General features: G+C 36.2%; 1 protein-coding gene across 2 annotated transcripts in view; it reads right to left on the bottom strand.

Annotated features, from left to right (window-relative positions):
* Positions 1-11,419, bottom strand: part of LOC145297797 (ankyrin repeat domain-containing protein 27-like) — a 118,399-nt gene that overhangs the window by 84,162 nt on the left and 22,818 nt on the right. For both annotated transcript variants that reach the window (XM_080144083.1, XM_080144085.1), the window contains exons 5-6: positions 8,543-8,620; positions 1,749-1,843 (exon numbers count right to left, since the gene is read on the bottom strand). In XM_080144083.1, coding sequence (XP_080000209.1) covers positions 1,749-1,843; positions 8,543-8,620 — 173 coding nt within the window. The remainder of the gene's footprint in view (positions 1-1,748; positions 1,844-8,542; positions 8,621-11,419) is intronic.

Below are 11,419 nucleotides of genomic sequence, written 5' to 3'. Positions count from 1 at the left end.
CATTTTGTTTATTTTTGTCATCACAATAATAAGGATTTATAACTTTGTAGAAACAGAAAAAGAATGCAAAATAAATAAAGTTTCAGAATTTTTTAAATAAGGATTAATAATTTATTTTATATGGATTTCCGTCAGTCATGTTCACATGGTGGAATGGATAACAGCGTTGATGCAAAAAAAAAAAAAAAAAAAATTATCAGTTCCAAGTGATAGTCTTTTTGAGATTGAAGGTTCAATCTTTATTACCGGTAATCTATAAATATAAAAGCGAAAATGTATGTGTGTGTGTTCGCTTTTTCTGTATGTCTACAAAAGGCTTTTTTTCAGAGAAGCGGTCGCTCGCCTAACAACTTTTTAAAACTTTTTATATCACATGTAAATCGTAATATCTCAGAGTTGTCAACGGAGCTTGCCTGTCTATTTAATTTGCTCGACTTCGGGAAGATAAATATTCAACAGTTTTTGCTCGCTGCATGTGGATTAAACCTTTTCCTATAATTAATTCTGGCGGCATTTTTCCGGTTACCCCCTACCCCCGCGTTCCGTACTAAATGAAATACTACTCCGCAGTCAACAGTTGACCTCATTAAGTCATTAAAACGTGCACCTGCCAAATCTAAGTTATTAAATAAATTCAAACGCGTTTCCGTTGGTATGTCGCGGTGGTGCAATGGTTAATGTCGCACGCTTTTTTTTTTCACACTTTAATTTACAATTTTGCCTCAAGGGTTCCAGTTTGATCCTCATACAATACCTATAAAGTTTTTGTTTTTTTTTGCTCCGACATCGATATTAAAAAAACTACTTTTTCTATTCAAAAATTATTAAAATGAATTTAATATACTCACATATTTTCTTCTGTTTATTTATATTTACACTTGGTTAAAAACCAAAAATACAGAAAAATGTACATAATTATCAGGGAACGAAGATGCCATATTCCAAAAAGCACATAAATTGATCAATAGATTTTTTTTTAACTAAGAAAATCAAACGTGATGATTTGATCTGCTATGATGTATAAATAAGTGGAAGACAACTCAATTTGAACTATCAAGATCAAAATCAGCCTGATAATGGATATAATTTAGTATTAAAATTAATAAATAAATTGTAAATTTTTATTTTTTTTAGTTAAAAAAAATAAAACTACTTGATCAATTCATGTGATTTTTTTTCTGTGACTATTACGTACATCAAAGATTTTTCTAAATTTTTTTTTTTTTTAAATAAGTGTAATTTTAAATAAGAAACATTTCATCTACTAATGCCATATATTTTTTATAAATCTTCATTTAAACAATTATCATGTAATGTCGAAATTGTTACAGAAATTGAGTCAATCCCCCCTTTTTTTTTCAAGTGTCACTAATCCTAGGCTAGTTAAACTGATTTCCTCCAATGGAGGAAGTCTTCTGGGAATATCAAATTCACAAGCAGTCCGCAGTTGTGTCAGGGGAGATGACTGTGTTTTTACAGTTCTTGCAGGAATGTGTCAATGTCCTCCTACATACAGCACTCAGTATTCCCAACTGGTCACCCATTTGGTACTGACTAGGCTCAAAGTTGCTTAACTTAGGTGCTGCAATGAGAATCAGTGATTCAACATGATTATGCCATGCACGTTAACCTTTAACCACAAGATAAAAATCAAAACGTGTTTAAATTAAGATTGGTGGGTGATGTGGGGTGGAAATGATGCAAAAGAGAGGGGGTGAGTACACGTGACTAACCAATGGTCAACTCACCACAATACTCCGAAAATTATACACATCCAGTTTCCCATAGACATATACAAATTGCTGTAACACTTTGTCCAGGTTATCTCTGGTTCTTCGGCCACCTGACATAAAAAAAAAAAAAAAATACACAAATATATATATATGCGTGGGACTTTAAAACATGAAAGTTCAAACAAAATACAATGTTTAGCATGTGGAATATTGAGTAAGCATGTAAGCAGTTGAGTAGAAACAAATTGCGAAAGCAAATTGATATTTCGTCCGTGTCCTTAATCTGCAGTATACAAAAGCTTTATTAAAAAGAAAAGAATCAGCAATGACATATTTTTCAATCACTTTTTTTTTTTTTTTTTACTTGGGAGTCACCACTATTCCATATATAAGAAATTTATTACTGTGGTAAATAAATATATATATATATATATATATATATATATAAGCAAATCTATATATCTATAAACGTGAAATTGTCTGTGTGTGCACATTTCCCTATCAAACTACTCTGTCAATTTTCAGTCTACAGACTCAAGATTTGACATAAAGGGTATTGAGATTTGGGAAAATCTTTTTAATCAGTTTTCAGCCAGAAATTTGTCTGTCAAGGGGTTAAACTTCAATGTTTTCACCTTTGAAAACTCTACCAAACCCCTCCGCTAATTTTGGGTCTAAACACTTGAAATTTTAGATGTAGGTTACTTGAATATAGATCAAACTTTTTACATTTGATTCGCGCCTAAAACAATAAATGTTAAGGGGTCAAAGTTGAAAAAAAATTTTGATCACTGCAGTCTACCAAATTACTCCGTCAATTTTGGGTCTAAACATTTGAAATTTTACATAAAAAGTATTCAGACATGCAAGTTTTTAATCAGTTTTTGGGCAAAAATTTGGCTACCAAGAGGTCAAAGTTGAAAGAGTTGACCTTTGCAGACTCTACCAAACTCCTCTGCCAATTTTAGGTCTAAACACTTGAAATTTTAGATGTAGGTTACCTGGACATGAGTCAAAATTTTTAATATATATATATATATATATATATATATATATATATATATATATATATATATATGCATATACATATGCTCATAAAGTTATGAACAAAGCCGGGCTGAACTGCTAGTATAAAAATAATTTACAGATAAATTTATTTAGATTCCAAGAATTCAACATTAAGAACCAATCTGTGTACAATTGTTTCCAAGATGATACAAAAGTTTTTTTATTTGATTAAATTCTGATCATCAACACCGGGATTAGACATCAAATAGAAACCTTAAATATATGATCAACACCAAATTAAGGATACCAAAATACTATAACCGCAAATGAAGGTTATAGGCTAAAAGAAGACAAATATAATCTATTTAGAGAAATGCTTATCAGAGCTATACCAGGCAAGTAGATATATTATTTAAACAAAGGATTATAATTTTTATAGGCGGCTTACATTTCAAGTACCAAAACAATGTGAAGAAGATGACAAATTTTCAATTAAAGATTATTCAGCAAAACATAAAACTGTTCTCATCTTGAGTGTGATTTTCACAACATTTCGGTTGATGGAACCTCCGACCTTCTTCAGATGTATCTTGTCGAACTTGGGAATATTCCTGTTGAACAATTACATTGAAAGCGTTGCCAGGGCCGCTGCGAAGAAGGTAGGCTCTCTCTACCGTGCTAGAAAACTACTAACACCCGGAAGTATCCTGTACCTCTATAAGGCCACTATTCGCTCATGTATGGAGTATTGCTGTCACATTTGGGCTGGTGCATCTGCTGCTAGTCTCTCGCTCCTAGACAAGGTTCAAAAGAGAGTCGCCAATCTGATAGGCCCTGAACTGGCATCTAAGCTTCAGCCTCTGTCCCATCGACGAAACGTTGCATCCCTCTGCCTGTTCTACAAGTATTTTAATGGTGAATGCTCTGACGAACTGCAGACACTAGTGCCCCCATGACGTAGACACCCTCGACAAATGCAACAGGCAGCTAAATCCCACCCCCACACAGTAGAGATCCCTAGATATAAAAGATCTTTCTACTCCAGTAGTTTCTTCCCCAGAACCGCTAAACTCTGGAATTCCATTCCAGGCCACTGCTTCCCCAACTGTACTGACATGCAGAAGTTCAAGTGTAACGTGAACCGACATCTTGCTGCCCAAATCCCAACATAGCACCCCAGTAGCTGTTGCCCCTGATAGTAGCCCCCTACACCAAAGTGGCAATCTGCCTTGTTTGGGGTGAAAATGTAATAAAAAAAAAAAAAAAAAAAAAAAAAAAAGAAAACTGGAATTTGGGCAGAATTTCGAGTGGAACCCTATATTTACTTTACGAGAGTAGTGTGCTCTTGTTCCGTCAGCCATGACTGGATAGAGTTCCTAAGTAATTCGCAATTGTATTTTTCGGTCGCCCACACTAAGGATTGAACCTTCAACCTTCAGGAAAATATCACTTTTTACAATTGATTTTCCCAAGTACTCTAACCACTGTGCCATGAGTCCTTGCACTACCCTCATGAAATAAATAAAGGGTTCCGCTCGAAATTCCCGAGTTCGACAGAAACGTCCAAGTTTGACAAGATACACCGAAGAAGGTCGGAGGTTACATCGACCGAAACGTTGTGAAAATGACACTCAAGATGAGAACAGTAGTCTGAAGAATCCAAATAATATGAATAACCAATCCTCATCTCAAAAATTAAGAAACGTCAAAAAAAAAAAAAAAATGTTCAGATTATTTCTGATTATTCTGCCATCTGGCATTAAAAAAATGATATAATATATCAACAGCCAATTTCTTGTATCCGAGAATTTCAATTTCCTTTTCTTTTAGTGTTTGGCTCACAGATGGCTTCTCAGGCGGATCTCAGCATAGAATCTGTGCGGAGAGAAAAGGCAGGCAAGTTTTAGTTTTTTCTTGCCATCTCTCTTCTGCTTCATATTGTTTGGCACCAGGCATGATGCTAGTCCTGGGCTATTGTTTCCCAGCTGTGAATGTCAAATTCAGCGTTTTTCAGAGTGATTCTGAATTGGTCTGTATTGTTGTAGAGGATGGTCGATAAGTCTTTTTCCTGTGGCTTGATCTGAGTTAGTCAAGGGAGCCTGTTCTCATCCATTCTGAAGATGTGCCCCAATCAACTATATCTATGTGATATAGGAGGAGTATAGCTATACTCCTCCTATATCACTGAGATCACTTTAGTTTTTCCACCTCCAAACAGTTTCAATATTTTATCTCTCACTGCGCAATTATTTTGCTCGTAATGTAACTATTGCTAGATGTCACATCCCTATTCACTTCGAAATACCATAGTATAAAGAGTTTTTACTTATCCTACACCCCTAATTGATGTAGCGTCCTTATTGAATAAATGAATAAATCTGTATACATTAGGATGTATTTTTATATTGTCGTTTTCTTATTTTATTGATACTCTATACAAACTCTAAAATAATTTGTTGAGCTTTACGTTATCCCGATAAGTCTTTGCTCAGGCGTAAAATACGTTTAAATATATTTTAATTTGTCCAGATTTCGTATATATTATTATCGAGTCGTGATTTCAAAAGTAAAAAAAAAAAGTATTTAGGTGCCATCAGCTAGAATCGAAACAGAAACTGTAGCATTCAAAGCTGGTGACGTTACCACTGTACAGACGTGTTATGCATATAAACTGATTAAAAATAAAAAATAAACTAAGATGAATGTACAAAATGCTTAATGATTTTTTAAATTCTGACCCATTTTTGACCCCTTAAAAGCAATTTTAATTGTCGAAAGACCCATAAAAGAATAGTCCGTAAAAAATCCAATCATTTGAGGCCCTTAGCGCCACTCTGAAACTTTTAATTTTGGAGAAGATAGAGTTTGAAAATATGGAGACAGACATATAGCCGTTTATATTATATATGTGTAGGAGGTGCCTTAAATATATTTCCAGATTTTTTTTGTACAAGCATTTAAAATTGTCATAGACTCTTGAAAATACAGTATGTTATTGCTATACATTTTATGACTGACCAATTTTTATGATTTCAAGTTCAAATGAACAGCTACAGCAGGAATTGGAATACACTCTACTAAAGCCTGAATGTCACAGCTGGTGAATTTCAAAAGTGCAATATGGATGTGAGAACACTTTAGAAAAATGATATGCAATAAAATTCTGTTTTAAACTTGGAAAAATGACACAGAAACGTATGGAATGCTTCAGACCGCTTTTGGACCATCTTGCATGAATCAAAAATGTTTTTGAGTGGCATAAGAGATTCAAGCCAGGGAATCTGAAGGGTGAGGTGGGGGAGTAAGAACACTAGAGTTGATTGGCCAAATAAAGAATTTCATGGATAAGGACCGCCTTGTGCCTATAGAAATAATAAGTGCACAGTTTGATGTCCGTGTGGGAACTTTACACACAATTATTCACGATGAACTGAAGATGTGGAGGATTTGTGCGAATGCACCAGTCCATAACTTCATCCTTGTCACAGACTATTTGAACAAGATGGATATCAAAACAGTTCTTCGCCATCCTTATAGTTCTGACCTTGATCCTTGTGACTTCTGGTTATTCGATCCTTAGAGGCTGTCATATGAGACAATTAAGGAGATGAAGGAGGCTGTGACAAAGGTCATTGACACACTTACTCAAGAGGACTATTATGGGACCTTCTAGAAGTTGTTGGAATGGTACAAGTGAGTTGCAGCCGGAGGAGATTTCTTTGAAAAGGAGAAGTGCCCATACGAAAAAAGACTGGGACCTTATAAAAGGTCCATTGTATATGTGTGTGTGTGGGACTTTAAAACATGAAATTTTAAATAAAAATGCAAAGTTTAGCTTGTGGAATAGTGGATAAACATGTTAACATTCAAGTAGAAATAAATATTTGTGGTATAGAAAATTTTTATTGCAAGAAAAGAATGGCATTTATGTAAACATACATGTTCTGCTAATGCATATGAATTGCAGATATTGCAGTGATATATGCTTGGCCAAGGGAATAGGCAGAGGCACAGAGAACTGAAAATATCTCTGGCCAGAGTCCAACTACCCAAGTGATATTTTCTTTGTAAAAAATCAACATACAAGATTATCTGCAGATAAGCTCCCATGGATGGGGATGTTATTTGCGGTGGTTGTCTCGATTGGTTAACTTCTGAGCGGCTGAGCAGTGACTACTAAAAAAAGGTTGGAATCAGTCAGGGGGTGAAAAGATTCCAGGTGATGGGAAGGAGAATCAGTCAAAAGGAGGAAGAGGAGTAGGAGGATGAATGAATCAGTTGTATGTTTAGTCAGTTGAGGCCTGAACTTGGAAGTGGACCGTTGGAGTTTGAATGCTACTGAAGACGGATACAATCAAGAAAAGTTACTTTGCAACCTACCTGCATCATTTGTTTGGTGTTTTTAAGTAGTTTTAAATCATTTTTATTTCATCGCAAATATTAACTCTCTTGATGGCTTTTAAATTCCCAACCAAAATGGCTGTTATTTTGTCCATTTTTTTCTACCCGTCCGACGTCATTTTTGATTATCAAAATTGTTTTTTGGAGGTGGGAGGGGAATCGCCATTGGACGGTCCCGTCTTGGATACGAAAGTTATGTTCATTTATCACAAAACTACCCTATGTTATTATATGGAAAACATCAGATAGTTTTGTGTTAAAGGGATATAACTCTTGTATCCACAATAATATGATGCCATTTCAGAACAATGTATTTCAATTTTACTTTCAATAATTAAAAAAAATATTTTAATGGATTTTTTTTATTAATACTTAAAAAATTATTTGTTTTGATTTCATTTTTAATATTTTGACAGAAATTTTTACTAAACATAAAGAATGCAATTTTCAAGACATTTTTCATATTTTCAAGGATTTTTCAAGTTAATAATAGAAATAAAGCCTTTTCAAGGCAAAAGTCAAAATTCAAGAACTTTTCAAGCCTGTACGAATCCAGAGTTGTTTTTCATTGAGGTCTTCTGAGCAATTTGACCAGTGTGCTTCTCCAGACAGGTTGGGTCCTTTGGGACACTCAGCAAAAGGACTGTGTCATGGGACATACGATAAGTAGCATGCGAAAAGTTATGTACCATGAAGAAGAAAGGCAGACGACAAGAGAAAGGGTTGGTGGATCTTCACCATGATCCGATTGCTGAAGCAGACAATAAGCAGAGGAGATGGTGGATTTTCTGCTGTGTTTTTAAATGAGACGAACAAAATATATGAATGAAGAAGTAACGAAGGAGAAGAGAGAATAAGAACTAAATAAGATATTTTTCGGCCAGCGTCCTTAATGCTCCGAATGGTAAAAGAAAATTGGATAAACACAAATGGTGCAACCAGAAAAAAATATGAACTGTGAGTTTACCCCCCTTTTCTTTCCCTTCTCTCATATCTGATATTTTGTTTTGTTTTGATTTTCTTTTTGCTGTTTGCTTGGCATACATAGACAATTAGCAAATTTTCATTTACACACACTACTTTCTCCACCCTCACCCTCCTCTTTTTGTTAGCTAATTTTATATTTTGTGTCAAGGAATAAAATCTGCAATGTTGCAGATTACCAAATAGCTGCAACAAATGAGGAAGAGGACTTCATGCAAACCAGACAACCCTGAGGCACGATCTTTGTGAACTTTATGCAAGAGTCTAACTTGTTTAACACTGACGATGACAACAATGTTTGGCACTGAATAAAATTATGGGGATTAAATGTATACATTAATGTATCATTGTTGACCCAATGGGTCACATGTACATCTACTATGTTATAGAGAGTGTAGACATGAATTATTTTTTACCTGGATGGCCCCAGAGTAACTCTGAACATTCCTTGAAAGATGTTGGTATGGATTGGTATGGTGAAGACTGCGCAGTACCTGAAAAGAAATACACAAATACTGAAAACATGAAAAAAGAAAATATTTTTTATTTACAAATAATTTGGATTGTTTAGGTTATTACTAGCAGGAGTGGGGGGTGGTTTCAGCTTTATTTTGTTTATATTTAACCTAGCTAAATTATATAAACATCCCAGCTAAAATCTATTGCTAAACTTAATTCTATAAACAATAAATAACTCCCAATATAAACTATTTTAAGCTTATCATTGAATAGATAGATAGACAGATCGATAACAACTAATGAATTTTCAACAATGTTAATTAACAAACACATACTCAATTATTTCAAATCTTTGGGCGGCCTTGTGTGTTTTGGGGAAAGTATTGTATCGTTTATTAGTGGTATTAATTTAAATTGTTGTGTATTATTTTTTTTTTTTTTATTACATTTTCACATTTTCACCCCAAACAAGGCACATTGCCACTTTGATGTAGGGGGCTACTAGTAGGGACACAGGCTACAGGGGTACTAGGTGGGGAGTTGGGCTGCAAGATGCGGGTCATGTTGCACTTGAACTTCAGCATGTCAGTACAGTTGGGGAAGCAGGAATGTGTCAGGGAGTTCCAAAGTCTAGCGGCTCTGGGAAAGAAACTACTGGAGTAGAAGGCTCTCTTACATCTAGGGATCTAAACTGTGAAGGGGTAAGATTGTACTGCTTGCTGTGTTTGTCGAGGGTATTTACGTAGAGGGGGTACAAGTGCTTGCAGCTCGTCGGAACATACACCGTTAAAGTACTTGCAGAACAGGCAGAGGGATGCTACATGGCGTCGATGGGACAGAGGCTGAAGCTTGGATGATAGTTCAGGACCTATTAGGTTGGCGACTCTCTTTTGATTTGAACCTTGTCTAAGAGAGAGATACTAGTAGCAGATGCACCAGCCAAAATATGACAACAATATTCCATACATAGGCGAATGGTGGCCTTTTAAAGGTACGGGATACTTTCAGGCGTCAGTAGCTTTCTAGCACGGTAGAGAGAACCTACCTTTTTCGCAGCGGTCCTGGCAATGCTCTTAATGTAATTGTTCCAACTCATGTTTCCTGTGAACATTAGGCCAAGGAGTTTAAAACAAGGAGTTTAAAAGATGTGCTTTCAGATAAAGAGTCTTTAGCCATTGCTATTGGTGGTAGAGAAGGTTTCTTGTAGTTATTAAGGGAAACAAGTTTAGCCTTGGCAGCATTAAATGCGACCATCTATTTTTGTCCCCATTCCACTACAGATTGAAGGTCATCCTCTAGTGTTTCTGCCATTTCTTTAGATATGTGTTCATTTGTTTTCCTGTCGTATCGGTTATAGAGCGTGGTGTCATCAGCATATATACCAATCTTACAGTCAATTTTGTCAGGGAGGTCATTTATGAATATTAGGAATAATAGAGGTCCAAGGATAGACCCCTGAGGCACTCCCGCATTTATATTATATTGTTTAGATGTACGGCCATCAAGGACAACCTGGATTTTTCTCTTATTGAAGAAGGATTTAATTATGTTAAGTATTCTACCAGTGATACTGTATGATCTGATTTTCCTGAGAAGACCTTCGTGCCATACCCTGTCAAAAGCCTTAAATATATCTAGAGCTACCGCTCTACCCTCCCCTGCTTTGTCAAGTGAATGGTATATATGCTCGGAGATTACAGTTAGAATGTCTGCTGTGGAATGGGCTTGCCTAAATCCGTGTTGTTGGTCGGTAAAAAGTTTAGCATCTGTAAGGTGATGGACTAGAGCTTGGTTAATTATGGACTCAAATATTTTGGCAAAAAGTGGGAGGAGGCTAAGAGGCGGTAATTTGCTGGGCCAGTTCTTTCACCAGAATTCTTGAAAACTGGTACCACAGAAGCAGTTTTCCAGCAGGCAGGAAAGCAAGATTCATTAAGGCATTTGTTGTAAAGTTTGGAGAGGATTGGAGCTACTTCGGCGGTGCACTTTTTTAATAGCACAGCCGGGATGAGATCAGGTCCACATGCTTTTGCAGTGTCAAGATTTTTTATAATAGCATGCACCTGAGAAGGGGTGATTTTCAGATCGTCAAGTGTGGCGTCTGTTCGCAAAGGAAAGTCTGGGAGAGGGTGGTTAGCAGGGTCTAGTGGGGAGTTGGAGGCAAACTGACTGGCAAGCATGTTAGCCTTCTCGGTTGCTGAGTAAACAACTTCATGATTGTTGGTTAGTGGGGGAATTGTTGATTGCCCATTATTTACTACACTGTTGTAGATTTTCCAGAAGTCACGGGTTCCTAATTTCTGAGCTTCGATGTGTTTTTGGGTGGTTTCAGTAAATTCTCTCTTAGCTGTCGCTATTTCTTTCTTATAGTTACTTCTGGCTTCTATATACTTCTGTCTGTTTGAACTGGACTTATGTTGGTTAAATCTGTGGTACGCATACTGCCTTTGCGTGATGGCAACTGCACATGTGGAAATAAACCATTGGGTAGAGTGGGGCTTGCTATAAAATTTCCACGTGGGGACATGTGCTTCAATTGCTATTTTGAACCATTCAGTGGTCTCATTTGCAAACTGTTCAGCAGGAAGTGAAAAGATATTTCGCCATGGGGCGTCTCTAATGAGATCCCTGATGCCTTCCCAGTCGGCCTTTTTATAATATTTCGTTGTTTTGAGCAATGGCTCTTCCATTTTGGCTATAGAGTTTAGGGTGATTTCAACTATTATCACTACATGATCAGCATTCCCAAGTGGGCTGTGGGCGTTCGTAACACAATCATCAGGAACTGTGGTCAGAAACAGATCTAAAAGTGATGCGTGTTGTTCTTGCTGGTC

The sequence above is a fragment of the Euprymna scolopes genome, chromosome 18 (genome assembly GCF_053919585.1).
Source record: "Euprymna scolopes isolate OS-2025 chromosome 18, ASM5391958v1, whole genome shotgun sequence".
Taxonomy (NCBI): Eukaryota; Metazoa; Mollusca; class Cephalopoda; order Sepiida; family Sepiolidae; genus Euprymna; species Euprymna scolopes.
Note: the sequence above shows the minus strand (reverse complement) of the source record. Positions and strands in the feature narration are given on the sequence as shown.